A 25,185-nucleotide genomic window follows, 5' to 3' on the forward strand; every position below is an offset into this window, starting at 1 on the left:
CTTTTGTAATATAAATGTTAATTTCATTTCACCTTATCATTTCCTGACCATTTTTTAAACCGGATTAAGACATATTTTTTATAGAAACTCTTTCAATTTGAATTTATTTGGCTTTCAGATATTATAATATTGCTTTATAAGAACACTTCCAACCGTATTTTATGCAGTGGTTGTAGGGGCGGAAGTAGTAGGTGCAGCAGTTGTAGGTGAAGCAATAGGAGATGCAGTGGTTGGACGTGGCTGCGGTCGTGGTTGGCAAGGTCGAGCACCCTGACCTCTTCCGGGTCCTAGACGTGCTCCTGGAAATTGAGATCGACCTATTGGTAGACGTCCGCCACTTCTTGGAGGACCACCAGATCTTCTAGGACCTCCTACGCTTCTTCCACCAGGTCCTCGACGTCCAAATCCTCGTTGGCCTGAAATTTTTTTTATATATAAAAATAAGTCCGAAATCTATAACTAACGCAACATACCATTAACCAGGGCGACCGCGATAACGATAAGGAATAATACCGTAAAGAATTTCATCTTCTCAATTAAATGAACTTTGCTAAATTGCTGATTGCAAAGTGGCTTCTTAAGTCTTATATAGCATAGTGCCACTTCTACCAAGTTTCAACAAACACTTGAAGTATTTACATATTTATATTAATTTCTATTTTTAAACCAAATGCAAATACAATTTTTTTATAGAATTATATAAAAATAATATAAGTGCAATCTAAAAAGTACCGAATTTATTTCACATACGTAAACAAACAGGGTAATTTCTGACTGCAGATAGACTAGACATGCGATATGTACGTACGATCTTCCGGTCTAATAGACATAATGCGAAAACAACTTGTATTAACCAGAAGCCTTGCACAATTAAGATTTCTAGAGTAATTACACTTTTTGTATGCCGAATTGAAGATGAAGCTGTTAGTAAACAAGTAGTTCTATGACATGACTTCAAGGACCAAAGTATCAAGAATATAAAGTCAGTGAAATGTTTTTCTAGCATTTCCAAGGTCTAGGGTTCTATTATCAACGCAAACTGACCAAAATTTTCTCATTATCATTTAAAAGTACCAATGAAACCATTTGTTAAATAGAATGGGCGAAAAGTCCGCCTTAACAAGTTATCAGCCCCACTATATCCCTCGATTATCCCCAAATAAAAATGCATTGTGTTTATGGCCGTCAATTAAATGACAAGGAACATTTGTGTAAATAATGACTTTTTTTCTAAACGAAAATATAATAAATATTATTATATAATAATAAAAATTATCCAGACACAACTATATTTGGATAAGTTGTTTGTGCTGTTTCCTTCCCCAACATTAAATTAAGTTATGATGCCTTGAACTCTTGGTATGCAATTTCTAAATGAAATGAAACTCTGACGACAATTATGCAGAACTGTTACGACGGTTTTGTAAGGAGGTCGTGAATAGTCACTATAAGAGAAAGTTACTGAACAAAATGTTGCACCTTTATGATTATTAGTGCCTAGATTTTTTTCTCCGAACGGTAATGCAGATCTTTAATATTTTTCTTGACATGGCCAGTAAGAAATATAATGGTATTTTACAAATGCTTTAGATCTTGTTTCCTAATCATTATCAATTAGTTACGAAAAGTAATGAAAAGAAAATATGTTCCGTTGAGTTCAATTTTCGCTGACTCGTTCGACCATTTCGGCTGATAACTGCCGAATGACACGAGTGATGTCTGAAGCGGGATTGTCCGCATACACTTTAGACTTTACATATCCCCACAGGAAAATATGTAAATATGATCGGCGGACACGATCTTGGTGGTCAATCGACCGGCGGAAAATGTGAAATTACCTGATCAACGATGTGTAGGAAATGAATACTTTACAGAATATGAATTTTCGCTATAAAATTAATCAATTAATCAAATTGTTCAGGCGTAAGTCTCTCCATGATGAAATGCCAAACAATACTGAACAAAAACAAGTAAGGAAAGGCTAAGTTCGGGTGCAACCGAATATTTTATACTCTTGCAATTTATTGAAGAAATTTAACCAATACATATATGTGGAATAAAGCTCACCGTATTTTTGAAAAACCTATAATTAGGTATATGGGAGCTAGGAGAAGATACTTTTGGAAAACCTACAATGAGGTATATGGAAATGTCATGACCCGATTTTAATAATTTCTGGAACAGAGACACACTATTAGAATAAAACAATTTCCTCTGAATTAAATTGAGATATCTGAGAGATTTATCCATATTTTCGGTTAAAATTTATCCTTAGGCGCTGAGTTCAACATGTTCGATATCAGGGGCCTTGAAAAGTTATGGTCCATTTTCGACAATTTTTTCACAAGTGAAGCCAGAGATGATATGCACTAATTATGTAAAGTTTTATTCCGTTATCTTCATTGGTTCCTTATGTTTACATTATAAATTGAAGGAATAAGATGGATTTCAAAATTGAGTTATAAGGAAAGTAGTAGCGGCTGTGAACCGATTTCGCCCATTTTTTTCCGTGTTATCAGGGCGTCAAGAAAATATTATATACCGAATTTCATTCGAATCGGTTGAGTAGTTCCTGAGATATGGTTTTTGACCCATAAGTGGGCGATGCCACGCCCATTTTCCATTTTGTAAAAAAATCTGAGTACAGCTCCCTTCTGCTATTTCTTCTGCAAAATTTAGGGGAGGACGATTTTCGTTAGTTAGTTAACCCACTTTTAGTAATTTTCAACCTAACCTTTGTATGGGAGGTGGGCGTGGTTATTAGCCGATTTCAACTATTTTCATGGTGTGTGGTGGGGTATGTAAGAGAACCGACTGCAGAAAGTTTGGTTTATATAGCTTTATTAGTTTGCGAGTTAAATACAAATAACTGATTTATGGGCGGGGCCACGCCCACTTCCCCAAAAAAATTACATCCAAATATGCCCCCTCCTAGTGCGATCATTTATTCCAAATTTTACTTTTATAACTTCATTTATGGCTTAGTTATGACACTATATGTGTTTTTGGTTTTTGCCATTTTGTGGGCGTGGCAATTGTCCGATTCTGCCCATTTTCGATTCTGCCAAGTTTCGTCAAGATATCTTAATTTTTACTCAAGTTACAGCTTGCACAGACGGACAGACATCCGGATTTCAAATCTACTCGTCACCCTGATCACTTTGGTATATATGACTCTATATCTAACTCTTTTAGTTTAAGGTGTTACAAACAACCGTTAGGTGAACAAAACTATAATACTATCTTTAGCATCTTTTGTTGCGAGAGTATAATAACATGCCAGTTAGTGAACTATCATATATCATGAAAATGGGAACAAATTGATAATAAACACACCCACCCCATATACAATGGTTATGTTAAAAACTATTAAAACTAAACGAAAAGATTTGGGCCAAAAATCAAACCTTAGGGGCCATCCAGGGAGGGGTCAAAAGCTTTGTGACATCACATTTCAAAATTTAGGGCAATATCGTTTCCCGCTCTGCTGCGCTCCTGGGTGCTAGACGACTGGCTACTCTGTAACACGCCGATCACGTAGCAGCATAATTAAGTATCTATTTCTTGACTAGTCATTCGTTGTCTCTGTACTTTAATATTTAACTAAATGTTGATTTTATTAAAGATTATTCAATAAATATTTGAATAAATAGAATAACCTGTTTTTTTATTTTATGATAAATCCATAAAATTGGAAAATTGGTGACGTCACGTTAGGGCAGGGGGTTAGTTCAAAATGTGACAACTTGTGACAAGGAGGGCGGGAGGTGTTAAAAAGTCCTTAAATTCGTGTGACGTAATTTATGGATGGCCCCTTAGAAACCATTCAACTGATTTCAATGAAATTTGGTACATAACATTTTCATGACACTTTGATTTTATGGATAGAAACGTTTGCTTTCCAAATAACTCATTTTTGAATTCAGTCTGATGCTTTCACTTTGAAATATATAAATCGAGAACCAATGAAGATATCGGAATAACTTGTACCTTTGTACAAATACCGCATTGGTCATACCTGGATCGCCTTATCGAAATCGGACTATACATTTTCAATGTCCTTTATATCGCACATGAAGTGCACAGTGTCTGTGGATAATTTATTACCGAAAATGTGGGTACATATCTGAGATATTTTATGGAAATTCAAATCTTTAACTTTTAGTAATGTGCCTTGATGCCAAAAATAGTTAAAATCATGTCATAACTCCACCAAATACCTAATATTAGGTTTTGCAACGATACGGTAAGTTTTATACCGTTTGGTGTTATCACTTTAATTGTGATAAAAATCTTTCCAAGTTTTCTTCTATTCTAATTTCCTCTCTGTTGATCTGTTGAGATCATATACTATAACAGTTTATTTAAGAATCCAGGATATTTTTATTCAACAAATTTAAATTTAGCACAACTTCAGATTACTTCTTTATAATAAATGAAGCTCCTAGGAACAAATTTATGGAGCAATTGTCGGCTCAGCATTTGATGGGGCATCTGATGAAGCTGCGACAGTAGTAGGTGCATCAGATGAAGGCGCGATTGTAGTAGATGTAGAGGTTGAAAATACGACAGTTGTAGATGCAACAGAAGGAGCTGCAGTGGCTGGACGGGGTTGTGGGCATGGTTGGGAAGGGTGTGGACGTGGGCGTGAGGATGAGCGTGGGCGTCGAGGTAAGCGTGGGCGTGAGGGTGAACGTGGACGCCGAGGTGAACGTGGGTGACGAGGTGAACGTGGACGTCTGCCACCACCATTGCGTCTAGAAACTCATTGAAGTCTTTCAGGTTGTCCACGTCTAGCAGTGCGACTACCAGGTGAATGAAATCGTCCAATTGGCGAACGTCCACCAAGTTGTGAAATACCACCAGATCTTCGAGGACTACCTACGCTTCCTCCGCCAGGTCCTCGTCGTCCATCAACTGCACGAAGTCCACGAGGTCCACCAGATCCTCGACGTCCAGATCCACGTTGACCTGCAATATTTTTTTTTTCATATTCAAGGAACTTAGCAATATTTAACTAGCGAAACATACCATCAACCAGAATAACGGCGAAAACGATAAGGAATAACACCGTAAATAATTTCATCTTCTCAATAAAATGAACTTCTTTAAACTATAAATATTAGTCTATAGGCTAGACATAAATTCTCAAATTTGAACTTGAGATACGAACAGCAATCTATCCGCGTTAATGTAGTTTGAGTTAAATTATGCTCACTTTCAGAAAGATCAAACCAACTGCGCGGGATCTCATGAGCTATTAGAAAAATGTTACAACCGGCTTCAAGCAAGATAACAAAAAAATTCTTTGTCTCCTCCGCAGCAAACATTAGAATTTCTTAAGAAGGAATGCTTCTCATAATTATCATCGGCAGTTTGGAATCATTCAGGGCAGGCATCGAAGTGTAATAAAAAGCTTGACCAAAGCAAATTCTTACTAAGACGGTACTTCTAGACATTTGTTATAGAAATCACAGCAATCTTTATTTACAAAAATAATTAGATTACTTGTTTCCTTTAAATAGTTTTCTTAGATTTTTTTTGAATACGTAGAAAAACTTGTATAATGCTAATTCTGGTTTGAGAGAGAAATCTAATCTAACTCCATCAAGCCATTCTAAATATTTCGGAAAATATCTACATTTGTATGTGTGTTTAATTTATTTCCATCGAACTTTATTTTGTAGCATAATTGTAGGCTGTTTAAAGTAGAAAAAGTACACGCAAGAAGAAGAGTGACCCTGTTTTTAGTGGCCAATGAGACTATGATGATTTTCGTCATTATTCTTGGCGTAAATAGAGAGTGACGACACTTTTCGGCTTAAAGGACAAATTCCCTGGTTCAAAGACTAAGTTTCGAAATATATTGCTCAGGAAAAATAGTCTTGAATAGGATTGTCATGCTGTTCCCGATTAACAATCGTATATAAGCATAAAGAAGTTTGATAATTATAAGACAAAGAGACTCTACAATATGGATATATCAAGCGTGAAAGGCTAACCACAAGACGTTTGAAAGACTTATCTGTTCAAATTATTGTATAGCAAGATGCCTGAATTGTTAAAATATGAAAATATAAATGAAATCCTAAAATTTTGGTATCAAATAAAAAATTGTAAAAAAGCTTGCCGCAGCACAAAATTTTTCAATGGGTTGCCAATTATTTCAAAATATTTGAGAAAAAAAATTTATAAAAGTATAAAAAAGCAATTCAAGATTTATGGAAGAAAAAATTTGAACAAGTATTATAAAAGAAGGATTGAAGAATTTGTATTGAAAAATTCCGAATACTCAGCCATTGGTACTACATCTCCTTTAACGTCTCAAAAAAAGCTCTTGCCGTGGACAGTATAACTCATTATTGGTTCGTCTAAAATCAATCAACGAAAAATATTTCGTTAGAATATGGATAAATCTAGTTAATGAACGAAGGAAAAACGAAAATATTAAAATTTGAATTTTGAAAGCTTGGAAAAAAAATTAATTTCAAATATTTGAAAAAATATTTGTAATTAAAAACAAGTAAGGAAGGCTAAGTTCGGGTATAACCGAACATTTTATACTCTCGCAATTTATTTATTTAATTTTTTTAATATAACACACAATTTGACCCACATATTCGTCATATATATGGTATAAAGTTGGAAACCCGAATATTAGGTACATATATGGGAGTTAGGTGAAGTTATGACCCGATTTCACGTATTTTAGGCACGGAGACATTATCAAAAGAAAGATATTTCCTCAGAATTTCTTCAAAATATCTGAGCGACTTACCTATATTTTCGATTAAAAAAAAATTGAAGCACTGAGATCCTCATGTTCGATATATGGGGCCTTGAAAATTTATGATTCGAATTCGACGAATTTTAGAAGAGCGATGCCACATTATAAATGTAGTATTTTTGCAAATTTTTGTTCCGATATGTTCACTAGTGCTTACTTTATATATATATTGTAATGTAAACGGTTCAGATCGACTTCAAAGTTCTGGTATATGGGAAGTAGGCGTGGTTGTGAACCGATTTGGCCTATTTTCACAACATATAATTGGGATGCAAGGGAAACATCACAAACCGAATTTCGTTGAAATTGGTCGAGTAGTTTCGGAGAAACGGTTTTTGACCCATAAGTGGGCGGAGCCACACCCACTTAAAATTTTTTATACCAGTTTGAATGCAGCTCTTCTGTGCCTTCTTTATAAAAACTTAGTAAGGGACGGGGCCACGCCCACTTTCCCAAAAAATTACATCTAAATATGCCCCTTCCTAGAAAAATCTTTTGTCCCAAATTTCACTTCAATAGCTTAATTTATAGCTCTTAAAGTGTTTTAGGTTATCGACATTTTGTGGGCGTGGCAAGGAACACGTGTTCCAAGTTTAATTAAGATATCTCAATTTTTACTCAAGTTACAGCTTGCACGCACGGACAGACAGACATCCGGAATTGAACTTTACTCGTCACCCTGATCACTTTGTTATATATAACCTTAAATCTAACTCGTTTAGTTTTAGGACTTACAAACAACCGTTATGTGGACAAAACTATTATACTCTCTTTATCAACTTTGTTGCGAGAGTATAAAAAACTATATTCATTAACCAGATAAGGTTATTTGAAAGATGTGTGCAAAATTTGAACTTCGAATCGTGTCCAACGACTTAAAAAAATGAGTTTTGAGATAAAGGCGTTTAAAGTTGAAAATTGAAACTGACGTGGCCTTGGGCGGAGCTTACAAAGGGTCTATCTCTTAGAATTCTACACGGATCGAAAAGATATTTTTGAAGAATATTTTAATCATATTGTTCAATTTAATAAGACAACAAAAAAAATTTCAAATTTAGAAATTTTGAAACTCACCTAACCTCTTAAGGTAGGATTATCATCTCGCTTTGACAAAATAAATCCAATATTATCTATATATCGATATCTATCCGAAAAATGAAAATTATCCCATTAAGAACAAATATTTAGCACCCAAAAAATATAAAAAAAATCACAGAAAAACGCTTTCAAAAATTTTATTCAATCAACGCGAAATTTATTGTCGTGGGCGATTTTCAACACTTTCTGGACTCTCATCACTTTCACTCTCCGGCTCATCCGATTCTTCGTCTTCCGGTGACTCAACAGATTCATCATCCTCAGGTGACTCAACGGAATCATCACCGCTGCCATCAACGGATTCATCACTGTCACTGACACTGTCGTCTTGAGCTGGTTGAGCTAAAAGCGAAAATTCAATTGAATTTCATATTTTACTTAAGCTTAATATATATATTTTGCTACTTACCATTGCAGACGACGAAGACGAATCCTAAAAGGCAAAGTACCACGATAGCTTTCATTTTTAGTTTTAATATGACTGTTGGTTGTATCACTTTTGTGAAATTACTTTGAACTGTTGACGTTGGTTATGTGGTGAAACCTTTTATATCGGTTCCTTTTCATATGTATGCTTGTTTCATGAAGTGTATAATACATTTATATAAGTTAAATATTTGTCTGTTTTATAGTTGTATACATATGTTTAAGTATATACATACGCATTAGGGTGGTCATTATTTTCAAAATTTTTCGAAATGTGAAAATTTTCAACATACACTTGAATTAAAAAAAACAAATGAAAATTAATATTTTGAATAAAGAAGTATTTTTTTCATGCAATTTCCTTTTAAAACTTTTTTGTTTTCGTAAAATTTATTTTTTAATTTCAATTAATTTTTTAAACATTTTTTCTACAATCTTTTTTGCAAACATTTTTTTTTATTTGCATTTTATTGCGATTTTTGTCGCACCACCCATTTAATACATAATAAATGACAATAATAAATAATAAATATATAGTTTACATCTTGTTATAACAAGTATTGTTTAATATGTGTCAGCGTAGATGAAACAATTCTCATTGTCAATGGTATGAAAAGCGATTTAAATAAACTAAAATACAATGTGAAATGGGTTTCGCGTTTTTGTTGCTGTGGCGACTGATAACACTATGTGAATCTGTGTCGATGCAGAAAAAGGGCTGAAATTAATTTAAGAAGTTTTTGATGTATGCATTTTAGGTTTCGTGGTAAAATCCAAAATATGATTTGTTTTGATGACGTCACAAGAGCGAATGTTGTATCAATTACTGAAATATTCTGTTCATATTCAATAATATCTTAACACCTTGATGACATGGATGAAAAATGTGCGAAATCGGTTCACAGCCACACCTACTTCCCATATAACTGGATTCTCCATTCTGATTCATTCACTTTATAATATATACATTAGGATCCAATGAGGATAACGGAATAAAACTTTACAAAAATAGTTTATTTGAGCTGTGTCATCATTTGTGAAAAACTTGTCGAGTTCGGACTAGAACTTTTCAAGGTACCTGAGCAATTTTTCACCGAAAATATCGGTAAATCTCTCAGATACTTTAATTAAATTCTGAATAAATATTTTTCTTCTAATAGTGTGTCTATGTACCAAAAATGGTTCAGAATTAAAATCGGGTCAAAAATTCCCCTAGCTCCCATATACCTTATAGGTTTTTCAGGGCTTTATACCTTATAAAACGGTTAATATGTGATTTACCTTAGCATAATAAAGTGAGTGTATAGTCTTGAATAAAGTGTACCTTGGTGGTGAAAATGACAGAAATCGGTTCAGGAATTACCTCAGCCCTCATATACTATATATGACGATTTTCGTTATTCTAGTGAACTTTATGCCGAATATATGGGTCAAATTGTGTGTTATCTTGATATCAATAAATTGCGAGAGTATAAAATGTTCGGTTGCACCCGAACTTAGCCTTTCCTAACTTTTTCAGATTTCTTTTTTGCTACTGCAACTATATAAAATGATAAAGTGAGTGTGGGATCTTTGGCTGATATTTTTTCTACATTGAAAGCTTTAAATATCTTAAATAGCTCTTTTATACTATGTCTTAAAACCTTTAATGTTGTAACTCAACATTTTGAGATATACTGTGATTTTTGGCATTTTGAAATAATTTTTCAATAGTAATTGTAAAAATCTACATAATTCTTTCAATTGTGATTTCAATTAGGACACAAGACATACACTTTAAAGAATTCTAGAAAAAGCTAAATTTCTTCTAAAATCCTTTCTAAAAAAATTGAACAGTGTTCAGTATTGAAAGACCTATTTATGATAAAGCTTGATCAAGCAGATGTGATCAATATATTCGTATTATCACAACACGCTTGAGTTCATTTAATAACCCAGAGAATAAACTTTCCATTATATTTTAAAACAATGATATACCTCCGAAAGACTCACAGAGCTTTAACGATATGTCATGACTCGGCCAAAAAACAGTTTATCAACTTTTAATATGCTTCTTGAATTATGGTTCGTGAAATTTCCCATTGAAAGATGGATTACCTTAAGAAATACGTACCACCCTTTTAAGAAGATTTATATATAATCACAAATAACCATAACATTCACCTTCCGTAAAATAAGAAATATATATATGTATATTTCATTTGGCAAAAAACACTTGTCCATACAAAATTATTTGTAGTTCTAAATAATAACGAATACGTGTATAATAAATATTTTGTTTAATGTAGTATTTGTGATTCTAAGAATAACGCGATTCGTCATCTAATCTCTAAAATAAAAAAAAAAAATTGCCAAACAATATTTTTTTCATATTTTCTGATGCAATAGGTCTGTGGAATGTCGTTATTAACCTAACTAACTAATTTTAAATAATACTAGGATAGTTACAAAAGAATCCTTTTTAACGGATGCGTCGAGGTCAAATAGGGAAGATTGATAGGCTGATTGTTGATAATTCTCTTCCAAGGTTGTAGAACACTGTAACTTTTCTCAAGCAGACTTGGGTTTATTTTATTATTCTAGGAGATTTGAAGATTTATGCACATATAACAAAATAATATGTAAATATTTTAGAAATTTCGTTCTCAAGGCGAGAGCTTTATGAGGGAAGGCTAATAAGTATATCCAGGTTTCATCATAAGTGTAGTGGTGTGCGAAATAACGACGCAATGTAAGACAACACTCCTCGTTCTGAAAAAAACAAAGTGATGACAAAACGTGATACGAATAGCGGTCTCCATTCTACAGGCTATGTAAACCTTCGAGTGGATTTTATACAATGAAGTTAAATTCTATGGTACATTTTGGATATCGTATCATATTTTTCAAGTTTCACGAGTTCCCCAAGACATTCATTACTTTCAATGTAAATCTTTACAACAAAATCACATTTCTTTAATGACCCACCTGAACTGTGTACTGAAGCATGGTCCCAACAACTTCAGTCGAGAAAATTAGATTACAGAATATAATATGGAAGCAACAACGAAAGACGAGAATTATATTTTCCACCTATATAACTACTACAGAACAACTACCAACGGTAGAAAATTTAGATCACATAATATAAATATATTCAATATGGCGATTATTAATTAGATCGCCAATAGTTTGGCGATTCAAATCCCCATATGCCTCCACAGGCAATATCAAAACTTCGAGTAGGTTTGTAGTATGAGAAGACATCAAAGATAATCTAACAGCTTTTAGGGGGTGTCTCAAGGAGAGAGTTTAAATATTTCAAAATTTGAAGAAAAAAATATTTGTCTTATTAAATAGTATAACATGTTCAAAATGGTATCCAAATAATCAATAGAGATAGACCTTTTCGAAGTTCCCTCCATCAAGCCACATCAGTTGAATGTAAAACTTAAAACGAGTTTATATCAAGGCTTTTTCGATTTCTCGAAATGTTAAAAAGCGATTTCGTTATTATTTTGCACACATCATGAAATATCATGAAAAATAATAAATTTTTTCCGACCAATATATAGCGAAAATTTTACCAAAAATGTGATTCTTTTTGTTAAAAGTGTCAAAAATTCAAATTTTAATATTTTCTTTTTTCCTTTGTACATTAACTAGATTTATCCATGTACTATCGAAATATATTTGGTTTATTGATTTAGATGAGCCAATAATGGGTGATGCTGACCACGGCAAGAGCCATTTTTATACTCTGAACAGAGAGGGTATATTAAGTTTGTCACGATGTTTGTAACACCCAGAAGGAAGCGTCGGAGACCCTATAAGGTATATATATAAATGATCAGTATGTTGAGCTGAGTCGATTTAGCCATGTCCGTCTGTATATACGAACTAGTCCTTCAGTTTTTAAGATATCGTTTTGAAATTTTGCAGATGTTATTTTCTCTTCAAGAAGCTGCTCATTTGTCGGAACTGCCGATATCGGATCACTATATCATATAGCTGCCATACAAACTGAACGATCGGAATCAAGGGCTTGTATGGAAAACTTCCTCATTTTACTACATATCTTCACGAAATTTGGTGTGAGTTATTGTTCATAGAAATAATTTAATCTCCGAAAAAATTGTTCAGATCGGTCACTATAGCATATAGCTGTCATACAAACTGAACGATCGTAATCAAGGGCTTGTATGGAAAACTTCCGCATTTTACTACATATCTTCACGAAATTTCGTGTGAGTTATTGTTCATAGAAATAATTTAATCTCCGAAAAAATTTTTCAGATCGGTTCACTATAGCATATAGCTGTCATACAAACTGAACGATCGGAATCAAGGGCTTGTATGGAAAACTTCCGCATTTTACTACATATCTTCACGAAATTTGGGGTGAGTTATTGTTCATAGAAATAATTTAATCTCCGAAAAAATTTTTCAGATCGGTCACTATAGCATATAGCTGCCATACAAACCGAACGATCGGAATCAAGGGCTTGTATGGAAAACTTCCGCATTTTACTACATATCTTCACGAAAGTTGGTGTGAGCTATTGTTCATAGAAATAATTTAAGCTCCGAAAAAATTATATAGTTACTAAAAGAAATGCACCTGTGAAGGGTATATTAGCTTCAGTAAAGCCGAAGTTAACGCTTTTTCTTCTTTTAAATGTTAAGGGAGATGAGTTATCAATGGCTGAGTTTTTAAACTTTTTGAATAAAAATTTCACAAAATACTGTTTAAAAATGTATCCTTGATTTGCTGAATTATTTAAATGAAATATATGATTATACTATATATGTTAAAAAAATGGTAAAAATACGCTTGTTTTCAATATTTGAAACTCAACTAACTCCTTAGTAGATCGGCATAGTTCAATATAATATTATATAATATACATATAACTTCGAATATGTTTGCTGGAGAAGACATAAAGAATTGACTTAAAACACTCTTCTGTTCTTTATTAATTAAAATAAAAATAAACACACACCCAAAATTCTTTAAATAAAAGTAAAGAAAAAGGAAAACAACAATATTTTCACACTTCTAACTTTTAGCAAACAAATATATTTATTTACTTAGTACAGTCATCTATTTTATGAATACAGTTCTAGACAAATTTACATAATAAGAATGTTTACCAAAACTACTTTAATTGAAAACTAACCATTAGATACTATATGAGTCAATTGTAACTAAATTAAAACGCATTACATGTTTTTTTTAGTTTATTTGCCCAACAAAAATATTAGTTTTATATTATTTACAGCTGTTGAAATTAATTGACGTAAGCAAAAAATCTTCCATAGAAGTGTTTACGCTGAGCACAGAGCTTTTTTCGTATAAAAGTTTAAAACAGTCCATGACCTTAATCAAAAACTCTATGACTTCCAAAAGAACTACATATCATACCATTAAAATGAGAGCACACGCAGTTACAGCTTTGTACGCACTTATAGCTATTTCGTGTTTAGGTAAGTACAGCAAAAAAATTTAAAAATATTAGTTAAAACCTTATAATTTCCAACTAACATCATAGGCTGTTCATTTTGTGGCCTAATAACGGAACTTGGCGAACCGTTTCAACAGGCCGACGAAGGTGTCAATGAAGTGAGCGATATATTACCAAATGCAAACATAGATCCCGTCATAGATGCCATACAAGTTAATAAAAATGACGCTGAACCAGTCGATATTTCTTCAGATTTAAATCCCGTCGCGGGCATCATCAGTCCTATACCTGGTGAACTGGGTTTCTTTCATAAGTTAATCGCCATACTAACCAAACTGCTGTCATCGGTGAAACCAAACGATTGTGAAGAGCATAAAGAAGATAACGACTCAACTACCGAATCAGTGGAATCTAATGAGACAACTGATGCACTTGACAATGAAAACTCGACTGTTGTAGCTACCGAAATACCAATTGATTCCGATGCCGGTGAGTCTGCAACACAGGCTCCAGTCGAAATATCAGAATATGGTAGTTAGAAAGCTTATTTTCAGACTTGATCTTTTTCGTTAATTATAATATATGTATAATTATATAAGGAAATATGTATCTTTAATTTATAATAAATTATTAAAATTATTTAAAAATATTAAAAACGGAGTTTTATTGTAAAATATGTAAGTATAAAATTTGAAGTTGTTAGAATATGAGAGTTTTGACTGAGAATTATCATATGCAATAGTCCACAGGGAAAGTATGGTCAACCTTATACGATGATAATATGTATATATACTCATTATATATGTTTTATGTAACTTCCTACTAGTTCCTACTAGTTGATGCAGATTCTAAACTAAGATTGTTCGTTTTTATCATATCGTTGAAACCAAAAGGAGAAATGCGATATGTACATATATCTTCTCATGACTCATCTGCTTTGATTTTTCGATTGTTTGACGCTAAAATCCAGTAAGCGAGTTCAATAGTTTCTACCGTTACTAAGTCATCGTCCATTAGAAATAGCAGATGAAGCTTAGTCATTTTGTTATTCTATTTCCTTTGAAGATATTGTACCGAGCTGTTCATATTACTATCCCCCACTCATATTTTAGTTTAAAAACAGTTGAAATTACACAACAATAGACAGAGAGTGGGAGAGTCAAAAGGAAATATTCACAATCGGAATATGGGACCTAGAGGAATAGATGGATCGATTATATATTTTCCACAGAGACCAGCCCACTTCATTTAATAAAGGTGTGATACATATTAACCGATGTATGGAAGTTCGAGCAATGGATTTATTATAGGTCCTGAATAACAATATGCTAAGTGAAACATTGTAAGCAAATGTTACTGAGATATCTTCTAAAATGTTGTCTTCCTGACTTACTGGTTTTAAGGCAGCCAGAGGAATATTCTCATAGACTGTATATGCCAGTTATGAGAATTTTTAACTGATTTCAATATTTTGTCAATATCTCGATAAAAACTAAAATACAGTAAAAGCTCTTTATTCGCGGGGTATATGTTCCATAAATAAGCCGCGAATACAGAACCGTGAATACGGGATGGTAATTTATATGGGATTATTGGGGATATGTTCCTAAGTGACAAAAAAAAAACCAATAAGTATGTAAAAAAATGATTTAATTGAAGTTTTTTAACAATGGTTTGAAGTATTTTGTGATTTTATCTTGCTTAGCAGTTTTCAAAAGCTCCTTCAATTCAGACTGATACACAGCAGTCGCATTAGCAATTTGTCTCTTAAAAATTAGACTTCGTTCCATAGACGGATCAATGTTCATAAAGAAATCGAAGAGCTCATTTGCCTTTAAGAATGGCTTCACTAAGATTTTTCAAATTAAATGTCACGTTTCCAGTGCTTGTTGAAACCTTTTATTCAATAGGTCGTGTTCAGTTCCATGTGAGCCCCTTCTATATGGAAATATTACCAAAAGTTCATAAATATTGCGAAAATAGTGGAATATTTAACATTTTCTTGTAATAAGATCTACTTTACTTTTTTATTAGTCCATTTGACAAGAATATTGAATTGGATACCTATTGGAATAATTTTATTATTATGTATGTACTTATTAGATCCGCGAATAAAAAAAATTTTACTCGCGAATATAGAAATTGGGTCTCATTTTTATAATCCGCGAATAGTGAAACGCGAATAAAGGAAGCGCGAATAAGGAGCTTTTACTGTAGTTTAAAAGAGATTTTGAGGGTTTTTATTAAAAAAAAATTATTTTCAATTAAATATATATTTTTACATATAACATACAGCTAGTCAATATCAAAAATTAATAAATAATACACCCCAGTTTGGTGAATACTCTCTAGTAAAATCCGAGCTCCGCCTCTGTCTTCCTTTTAGTCCCTTTCGATTGACCAGAAACTTGAAGAAAATTTAATTGAATTATCAGACAAGAAACAAACAAGAAAAACTACAAATGTTTCTTAGTTGAAGTCACAAATACGCGCATGTTTTTGGATTGTTTCTATTTGCCAAATGAACAAGTGTATGTATACTCATAAATATTTTCTTCCTTTGTGGAAACTGCGTAAATTTTAAAATTTGGACATTTTAAACTCCAGAAGAGATGAGAAACGAACTTGGGTAGGCAGACTCCCAAAACATACATTAAAAATAAACAGTTCAACAGTATACTTTAAAAGAGCCAGCAAGCATATGGTGAATATTAAGTAATTGCGCAACATTTGTTAGCAACATGTTGCTAAAGAATATTAGAGCTTTTAGTAAGCAGCATACTTCCGTCACAGTGATGGCGGCATAAGAAAGATATTGATAACAATTAAAAATATGCGACAGGCAAATTGACGTGAATTGCACAAAAAATGTCGCCTCTATTAAGAACTTCTTCAGTTCAAGACTTTTACAGATTGTATATTAGTTTAACAAGAGATCTGTGTGTAGACACTCTTATGAATGGTGAAACTTAAAGGCATGCTTGTAAAGCTTATTATGAGTTTGTTTTTAGAAAAGAGTTGCGCTCAGTAAAAAAAATGTAAAATGTGCGTGATTTTGTCCACTTTTGGTTCAAAAACCATATCTCAGAAACTATTCAACCGATTTGAACAAAATTTAGCATATATTTTTTTGAAACTGTGATTTTACGAATAGAAGATGGCATAATCGGTAGTCAACCACTCCTACTTCCCATATAATACAATTTAAAATTTCATCTGACCATAAACTTGATATCGAACATGAAGACCTCAGTTCCAATGAATAATTTACTTACTAATTTTCTTAGTAAAAGTCTCACATATTTTAAAGAAATTCAGATGGAAATTCTAATAATGTTCTTCTGTGCCAAAAATTGGTAAAATCGGGTCATAACTTCCTCTAGCTACCTTATACTTAATATTAGGGTTTTTAAACATACGGCGAACACTATACCGTAATTATCTGTTATTATATGGAGGATGGGATCATGTGTAGAAGTTCACGCAAGTGAGGAAAGTTTTTGATTGTCACTCACTTGGGAGTGGCCAGAAACGATTCTTCTCCACATGGTTCAAGCAGCTCACCAAGCTATCTCTGGGTAGCCAACAGACATCCGTTTGAAGGCGAGCTAAAGTGAGAAGGCGAAGCCCGCTTATGCGGTTGTGCGTAGGGTTTGGGACCCACCACATAAAAACACCCCCCAATGAAAAATCTACGAAAGCCTCGGATGAGACACCCCCCTTTTGATGACGACCCCTGCAAACGTTTTAAGGATAATGATATAAGGGCATGCACCTGGAATGTCCGGACCCTTAATTGGGAAGGTGCCTCTGCCCAGCTGGTTGATGTCCTCATACGACTTAAGGCTGACATCACCGCCATCCAAGAAGTGCGATGAACGGGACAAGGACGGAAGAAGGTGGGTCCTTGTGACATCTACTACAGCGGCCATATAAAGGAGCGCAAATTTGGTGTTGGATTTGTGGTGGGAGAGAGACTCCGTCGCAGAGTCCTGGCATTCACCCCGGTGGATGAACGTCTAGCCACAATCCGCATCAAAGCGAGGTTCTTCAACATATCGCTGATTTGCGCCCACGCCCCAACGGAAGAGAAGGACGATGTGACCAAAGATGCTTTCTATGAGCGCCTAGAACGCACCTATGAGCGCTGCCCCCGCCACGATGTAAAAGTCGTGCTTGGTGATTTTAACGCCAGGGTGGGTAAAGAAGGTGTCTTTGGCACAACAGTCGGAAAATTCAGCCTCCATGACGAAACATCGCCAAACGGCCTGAGGCTGATCGACTTCGCTGGGGCCCGAAATATGGTCGTCTGTAGTACCAGATTCCAGCATAAGAAAATACATCAAGCTACTTGGCTGTCTCCTGATCGAAACACGCGGAACCAAATCGATCACGTTGTGATAGACGGAAGACATGTCTCCTGTGTTTTAGACGTGCGTACGCTCCGAGGACCAAATATAGACTCGGACCATTATCTGGTCGCAGCGAAGATACGCACCCGCCTCTGTGCAGCAAAGAATGCCCGTCAACAAACACAAGGAAGGTTCGACGTCGAAAAGCTGCAATCGCAACAGACAGCCACGAAATACTCTACTCGACTTGCACTCCTGCTCTCTGAGAGCACTCATCAGCATCTCGGTATAAGGGAACTGTGGAACGGCATCTCAAACTCACTGCGTACCGCTGCAGCCGAAACAATTGGTTTTCGGCAACGACAAAAAACAAGCTGGTACGATGAGGAGTGCCGTCTCGCAGCGGAGAGAAAACAGACTGCCTACCTCGCAACATTGCAAACGACCACAACACGTGCGGGATGGGATAGATACCGAGAGCTGAAGAGGGAAGCGAGACGCATTTGCAGACAAAAAAAGAAAGAGGCCGAAATGCGTGAATACCAAGAGCTTGAGAAGCTGGCAGACAGAGGGAATGCTCGAAAATTTTATGAAAAAATGAAGCGACTTAACGAAGGTTTCAAGACCGGAGCATCCTCATGTAGAGACCAAGGTGGTAATCTGGTAACCGATGTCCAGGGCATACTGGGATTATGGAGGGAACACTTCTCCGACCTGCTGAATGGCAGTGAGAGTACAACACCAGGAGATGGCGAACCCGATCCCCCAATCGATGACGATGGAACAGATGTTCCATTACCCGACCATGAAGAAATTCGAATAGCAATTACCCGCTTGAAGAACAACAAAGCAGCGGGGGCCGATAGATTACCGGCAGAACTATTCAAATACGGCGGCGAAGAACTGATAAGGTGCATGCATCAGCTTCTTTGCAGAATATGGTCGGAAGAAAGCATGCCTGACGATTGGAATCTCAGTGTGCTCTGCCCAATCCATAAAAAGGGAGATCCCACAAACTGCGCCAATTACCGTGGGATCAGCCTCCTAAATATCGCATACAAGGTTCTATCGAGCGTATTGTGTGAAAGACTAAAGCCCACTGTCAACAAACTGATTGGACCTTATCAGTGTGGCTTTAGACCTGGAAAATCGACAACTGACCAGATATTCACCATGCGCCAAATCTTGGAAAAGACCCGAGAAAAGAGGATCGACACACACCACCTTTTTGTCGATTTTAAAGCTGCTTTCGACAGCACGAAAAGGAGTTGCCTTTACGCCGCGATGTCTGAATTTGGTATCCCCGCAAAACTAATACGGCTGTGTAAATTGACGTTGAGCAACACCAAAAGCTCCGTCATGATTGGGAAGGACCTCTCCGAGCCGTTCGATACCAAACGAGGTTTCAGACAAGGTGACTCACTATCGTGCGACTTCTTTAACCTGATGCTGGAAAAAATTATAAGAGCTGCAGAGCTAAACCGAGAAGGTACAATCTTCTACAAGAGTGTACAGCTCCTGGCGTACGCCGATGATATTGATATCATCGGAAGCAACAACCGCGCCGTTTGTTCTGCTTTTTCCCGCATGGATAAGGAGGCGAAGCGAATGGGTCTGGAGGTGAATGAGGACAAGACGAAATATCTCCTGTCATCAAACAAACAGTCGGCGCATTCGCGTCTTGGCTCCCACGTCACTGTTGACAGTCATAACTTTGAGGTCGTAGATAATTTCGTATACCTGGGAACCAGCATCAACAACACGAACAATGTCAGCCTCGAAATCCAGCGCAGAATAACTCTTGCCAACAGGTGCTACTTTGGACTGAGTAGGCAATTGAACAGTAAAGTCCTCTCTCGACGAACCAAAATCAAGCTCTACAAGTCGCTTATCATTCCCGTCCTGCTTTACGGTGCAGAAGCTTGGACGATGTCAACATCAGATGAGACGACACTAGGAGTTTTCGAGAGGAAAATTTTGCGCAAGATTTATGGTCCTCAGAACATTGGCAACGGCGAATACCGTAGACGATGGAACGATGAGCTGTACGTGTTATACGACGACATTGACATAGTTCAGCGAATAAAAAGACAGCGGCTACGCTGGCTAGGTCATGTTGTCCGAATGGACGAAAACACTCCAGCCCTGAAAGTGTTCGATGCAGTACCCGCCGGAGGAAGCCGAGGAAGGGGAAGGCCTCCACTCCGTTGGAGGGACCAGGTGGAGAGCGACCTGGTTACACTTGGGATCTCCAACTGGCGCCGAACTGCGAAGGAGAGAGACAGGTGGCGCACTATCGTCGATTCGGCTATAACCGGCTAAACGGTTGCAACGCCAATCACATACATACATATGAGATATCTTAGCAAAATTTAGTGAACGTAAAAGTTTGGTGGTAAAAATAGTTAAAATCAATCCAGGAATGACCTCAGCCCTCATATACTATATATAATTAATTTCGTTATTCTAGTGGACTTTATGCCGTGGATTTGTATGTTAACTTAATGACAGTAAATAAATAAATTGCGAGAGTATATAGTGCTCGGTTACAGCGGAACTTTTACCGGATTTTTTGCATATATCTATCAAGTAAAGCATCATCAGTGAAAGAACAGTTCAGGTTGTTGATGGCGCTAATGAAAGGCTACTAATTTATCGCAGCATGTTTTCCAAGAGTTGCAACTTATCTCAGTGAACGTACAGTATTGTCTTGTGACCTTGTTTTTGGGTTCAATCCCAATCCCAAATATGCGTGATCGGCCTGTACGTGAACGGATGATATGACAAAGAACTCTTAATGTGTCTGTTTTGAATTATCTATTGATATGATCTAAACGAGCTGGTGAATTGAAAAATTAGGTAATTAATACTAAATGCATCCATGTACTATGGGGTTTGTTGGTTCGTTAACGTTACGATTTAATTAGGAAATGGAAAAAGTAAGTGTAATGTGAGTGGAGAGTGAAATGTCCATTTTCGGAGTCGGAACTACGGAACCGAAACGAACCCGAATTTTTAAAAGACCGCCAGCTCTTTCATGACAGAATTACCAAATTTATTTTTTGGTTGGTAAATGGTATTTTTTAAATGGTAATTTTCGAATGTCAAAATGCAAAGGTTAGGTGAAATGTCATAAATGTTGGAACCCAAATAATATAATATATAAGTAGAAACCAATTGTAAAATCGGATTAATAGAAATATACAAAGATAAATTAACTCGAATCTGTTTTAAAAATAAAAAACTATTTGGGTTATAGTTTGTGAAATAGGTCGCTATAAAGGGAACAAAATATTTATTTTACTTAAAGCTAAACTAAAAATATTAATCAGAAACAAAAATAAAACACTCTTAGTATAAAAAATACTACTTTATTGAAAAAATCACAGAAGTATCATACTTTCATCATTATTTCTACATTATTACCCGTCAGTCGTATTGTACTAAGCATAATGCCACTCGAAACAGTTTCCTTATCGCCCATATATGTAGGTCCACATCTGTAGTAATTTTCTTCGTTATATTGATACTGCTAACTTTTAATTAACTTGTGTGCTATTCAGTATGTTTAGTAAACCTTTCACTGCTGACGTACTATTGACTTGAGTCACACTTTCTTGTTCTAATGTAATATTTTGGTCCTCAGTAAACTGCCGAAGTGTAGTAGCTTCCACACTTTTTGCGAAAACTACCGCATTGTTTTGTGATAGAACTGTTGGCAGCATATCTTCATGAAATACAGACAACGGCGTCGGTATGAGATAATGATTGGACACTAAAGGTATAAAGAATAAATTATGTTTTCTACTTTTCGCACAAATTTTAACTTACACTCACAAAGTATTACAATTGCCCAACAAACGAGAAATATAATGCCAAGCTTCAGACCTCGGCTCCAATATGGACACGCTGATTTTTGCATATTCCACTGTTAAAGTCAGTCGTTGAGTGCGTTGCAGATATTGGCTGAAGCACATCAAATACTGATCGGAAAATATGCAGCCATATGTAGAGTTACTTATAAATATATATTTGTAGACTTTACTACAAGCTTTAATAAATATTTTGATAGCTGTTTGCAGAGTAACTCAAGTCCTTGAACTTTCTCAATGAAATCAGAAACACTTGTACAGTCAACGTCACCTTGAATACCTGATAAAACCGACAACCCATTGCGTTGCAATTCCGAATATAATTTCTACTGTACCAACGTTTGAAAATGATATGGAGGACAAACAAATAACATTACAATGATACAGAGGCAAGCCAAACATCACTTGGATTCATCAGGATCTTTGCTAACTAATTCCTTCGTTAATTTGGAAAGAGATTAATGATTCATCTAAGCTTTGCTGAACAGTGAATGAATTGGAAGTGATCGCTGCCTAATTTTGTAAATAAAAAAATCAACACCTTTGTAAAGAGTTTTTCAAAAGGGACTCTAAAAAAGTAGACCGATAGAGACAATAGACGCCACGCAAAATATGCCTTATTGGTCAGGCAGCAATTCACACGCCCTCCATGAGTCACCATTGCATACCGAAAAAATTACGGTTTCATTCGGTTTAGAGCCCGACGGCTTCATTGGTCCGTATTGAAGGATATAGACTTAGACAATATATGGTTCCAACAGGACTGGACCACAAAGCACACAGCGAATGTCACAATCGATTTATTGAAAACCAAGTTTGGTGCACGTATTATCTCACGAAATGGTCCAGCATCGATTGATGAACTTCGAACGTTAAATTGCAGCAGTATCGGCCGATTTATGCTTGGAAACCGTCGAAAATTGGGTTCAGCGTCTGGACTTCGCTCTAAATCTCTCTCTCGACGAACGATTTTTACCATCTACCCGATTATGATAGAAAACTAATCTTCATAACCAACTACTACCTTCACTTTGATAGCTAGAATCATAGAACTGTCATATTAAAGAAAATATCAAAGAGAAGACGCTTATTAAAACAAGTAAGGAAGTTTGAAATCCGAATATATAGGTATATGGGGGCTAGAGGAAATATTGACCTTATTTTCATTTTTGGTTTGATTAGATATAACTTTTGAATATCTGAGAGATTCACCGATATTTTCAATAAAAAATTAGCCGCAAACTTCGAGTTCCTCATGTTCGATAACTGGGGCCTTGAAAAGTATTTGCAAATTTTCGATATTTTATATATTGAACAAGTTGGACTTCAAAATAGTGATTGTGAACCTAGGTTCAAATACCCGATCGGAAAACATCACTTATAAACTGTTTCTAAGAAACGGTGATCACGTATGTATATGAAACTTTACTGACATTAAATGTATGGATAGTACTTTTACAGAAAAAGAGATTATTTTTAAGTTGTACCAAGCAGTTTTAGTATATTCAATAAAAATAGATATGTATGTAGGTTTTTTAAAAAAGAAATTTTAGACATTTTTCTATTTAAACGAATCACTTTTTAGACTATTCATCGTATTCAGAGCTATAGTAATATTCATACTCATCGCCTTCACCCGCTGCGTTATCGTTTTCAATTCCACCATCGGCATTATTTTCGTCACCATTTTCCGATGCACCTTCTTCATCGTCCTCATATTCATATTCAACTTCTTCACCTTCTCCTTCTTCACCTTGTCCTTCTTCAGCTTCACCATCTTCTTCTTCACCATATTCTAATGGTGCCTCCTCATCAACAGTGTCTTCTTCAACTTCTTCCTCGTCCTCGGCACCACCAGCCTCTAAGTCTTCGCCATTTTTAACGCCACCATTATTATTATTACCAACAGGTTTTTGCTTACCCGCACCACCCGTTTTGCCGACTTGGCCTGGTTTGCCAGCTTGACCGACTTTCCTTCTCCTCTTTAGCTTTTTACCGCCTGCAGCGACGCCAGCATTCTTTCTGCGGCGTCGACGTACGCCAGCGCCCTTACGGTTTGGCTGCTGTGGCTTAGCACCAGCATTTTGATTTCCTTTTTTCACTGGATTTTGTGGTTTTTTAACACCTCCATTCGGTCTTTGTGCTGGTTTTGGCTTTGTTGCTGGATTGACAGCAGGTTTCTTGACAGGTTGCGCTGGTTTAGCTACAACTTTCGGGGCAGCTGGTTTGCGTACTTGTCCTTGAGGTCCAACTTTTTTCTTATTACCCCCTGCAGCTGCTGGGGCGCGGGCATTCACTTTGCCAGCTTGGTTTGGACGTTTTTGTGCAGGTGCATTGTTGTTGTTTGGCTTTCTTTGCACAGCAGCGGCTATATTTAATTATTAATAGAAATTAATTTGTGTTTAATAATAAGAAAAGACAAGTCTTCCATACCATCACAGAGTAATGCGATTGCTGCTAAACCCAATAAAATTATGAAAATTCTCATTTTTTAAACGATCAGTAACTGAAATAAAAACAAACTATTCTTGTTTTATAGAAATCCCGGGGTTTTATAACAGAACTTTGACACAAATATTTGCTTTGTTAAAAAAGCAAATAGTAATGTGGTAGTTGGAATTTATAGTATGCAACAAGGAAAAAAAATAATATGATTATTGCCTGACTTGATCTTTCGTATATGATCGGTCGATCCCGGAATCTTGGAATAATCCCACCATCGGTTCTCTAACTTCAGTTCATCTGACCCTAAGACCCGTCCATATAGTATAAAATCGACTAAATCAGAGTTATATTCTACTTTGAAATCTCGAGTTTTTCGTTTTTTATACTCTCGCAACAAAGTTGCTACGAGAGTATTATAGTTTTGTCCATATAACGGTTGGTTGTAAGTCCTAAAACTAAACGAGTAAGATATAGGGTTATATATATATCAAAATGATCAGGGTGACGAGAAAAGTTCAAATCCGGATGTCTGTCTGTCCGTCCGTCTGTCCGTCCGTCCGTACAAGCTCTAACTTGAGTAAAAATTGAGATATCTTAATGAAACTTGGAACACGTGTTCCTTGGCACCATAAGAAGGTTAAGTTCGAAAATCAACGAAATCGGACCACTGCCACGCCCACAAAATGGCGAAAACCGAAAACACATAAAGTGCCATAACTAAGCTCAAAAAACTCTACGGCTCAAAAAACATATCTCAGGAA

The 25,185-nt window shown here is 35.6% G+C and overlaps 4 protein-coding genes across 5 annotated transcripts in view; 1 reads left to right on the forward strand and 3 right to left on the reverse strand.

Moving 5' to 3' along the window:
• Positions 1-14,294, forward strand: part of LOC105219634 (uncharacterized) — a 50,142-nt gene extending 35,848 nt beyond the window's left edge. The window contains exons 2-3 of the mRNA XM_054227428.1: positions 13,720-13,777; positions 13,843-14,294. Coding sequence (XP_054083403.1) covers positions 13,723-13,777; positions 13,843-14,294 — 507 coding nt within the window. The 5' untranslated portion in view covers positions 13,720-13,722. The remainder of the gene's footprint in view (positions 1-13,719; positions 13,778-13,842) is intronic.
• On the reverse strand, positions 8,007-8,455 carry LOC105220565 (phosphatidylglycerol--prolipoprotein diacylglyceryl transferase-like). Its single transcript, XM_011197012.2, has 2 exons — positions 8,295-8,455; positions 8,007-8,227 (listed from the first exon to the last, which is right to left on the reverse strand). The coding sequence occupies exons 1-2, from the start codon at positions 8,347-8,349 to the stop codon at positions 8,043-8,045; spliced, it is 240 nt and encodes a 79-aa protein (XP_011195314.1). The 5' UTR covers positions 8,350-8,455; the 3' UTR covers positions 8,007-8,042.
• A 7,168-nt stretch (positions 14,295-21,462) lies between the features above and the next one.
• On the reverse strand, positions 21,463-22,108 carry LOC105219633 (uncharacterized). 2 transcript variants are annotated; one of them, XM_011195905.2, is made up of 2 exons: positions 21,945-22,108; positions 21,463-21,882 (listed from the first exon to the last, which is right to left on the reverse strand). In XM_011195905.2, exons 1-2 carry the CDS (start codon positions 22,027-22,029, stop codon positions 21,647-21,649), a joined length of 321 nt encoding a protein of 106 aa, XP_011194207.2. In that variant the 5' UTR covers positions 22,030-22,108; the 3' UTR covers positions 21,463-21,646. The 2 variants fall into 2 exon arrangements, with proteins under 2 accessions (XP_011194207.2, XP_011194206.2); XM_011195904.2 differs by having other exon boundaries at positions 21,939-22,107.
• A 1,456-nt stretch (positions 22,109-23,564) lies between these two features.
• Positions 23,565-24,946, reverse strand: LOC105219636 (uncharacterized). The gene is made up of 2 exons (XM_011195908.2): positions 24,413-24,946; positions 23,565-24,347 (listed from the first exon to the last, which is right to left on the reverse strand). The coding sequence occupies exons 1-2, from the start codon at positions 24,465-24,467 to the stop codon at positions 23,566-23,568; spliced, it is 837 nt and encodes a 278-aa protein (XP_011194210.2). The 5' UTR covers positions 24,468-24,946; the 3' UTR covers position 23,565.
• Positions 24,947-25,185: the final 239 nt, after the last annotated feature.

This window comes from Zeugodacus cucurbitae, chromosome 3 (assembly GCF_028554725.1).
Source record: "Zeugodacus cucurbitae isolate PBARC_wt_2022May chromosome 3, idZeuCucr1.2, whole genome shotgun sequence".
Classification (NCBI taxonomy): Eukaryota; Metazoa; Arthropoda; class Insecta; order Diptera; family Tephritidae; genus Zeugodacus; species Zeugodacus cucurbitae.

What these genes read in the sequence shown, in the direction of transcription:
- LOC105220565 (XM_011197012.2), bottom strand. Translation starts at nt 8,349, where the DNA reads ATGAAAGCTATCGTGGTACTTTGCCTTTTAGGATTCGTCTTCGTCGTC. An exon ending in CGTCTTCGTCGTCTGCAATG is followed by an intron (nt 8,228 to 8,294) that starts GTAAGTAGCAAA and finishes TTTCGCTTTTAG; the next exon opens with CTCAACCAGCTCAAGACGAC.
- LOC105219633 (XM_011195904.2), bottom strand. Translation starts at nt 22,029, where the DNA reads ATGCAAAAATCAGCGTGTCCATATTGGAGCCGAGGTCTGAAGCTTGGC. An exon ending in AATTGTAATACTTTGTGAGT is followed by an intron (nt 21,883 to 21,938) that starts GTAAGTTAAAAT and finishes TTATACCTTTAG; the next exon opens with TGTCCAATCATTATCTCATA.
- LOC105219636 (XM_011195908.2), bottom strand. Translation starts at nt 24,467, where the DNA reads ATGAGAATTTTCATAATTTTATTGGGTTTAGCAGCAATCGCATTACTC. An exon ending in AATCGCATTACTCTGTGATG is followed by an intron (nt 24,348 to 24,412) that starts GTATGGAAGACT and finishes AATTAAATATAG; the next exon opens with CCGCTGCTGTGCAAAGAAAG.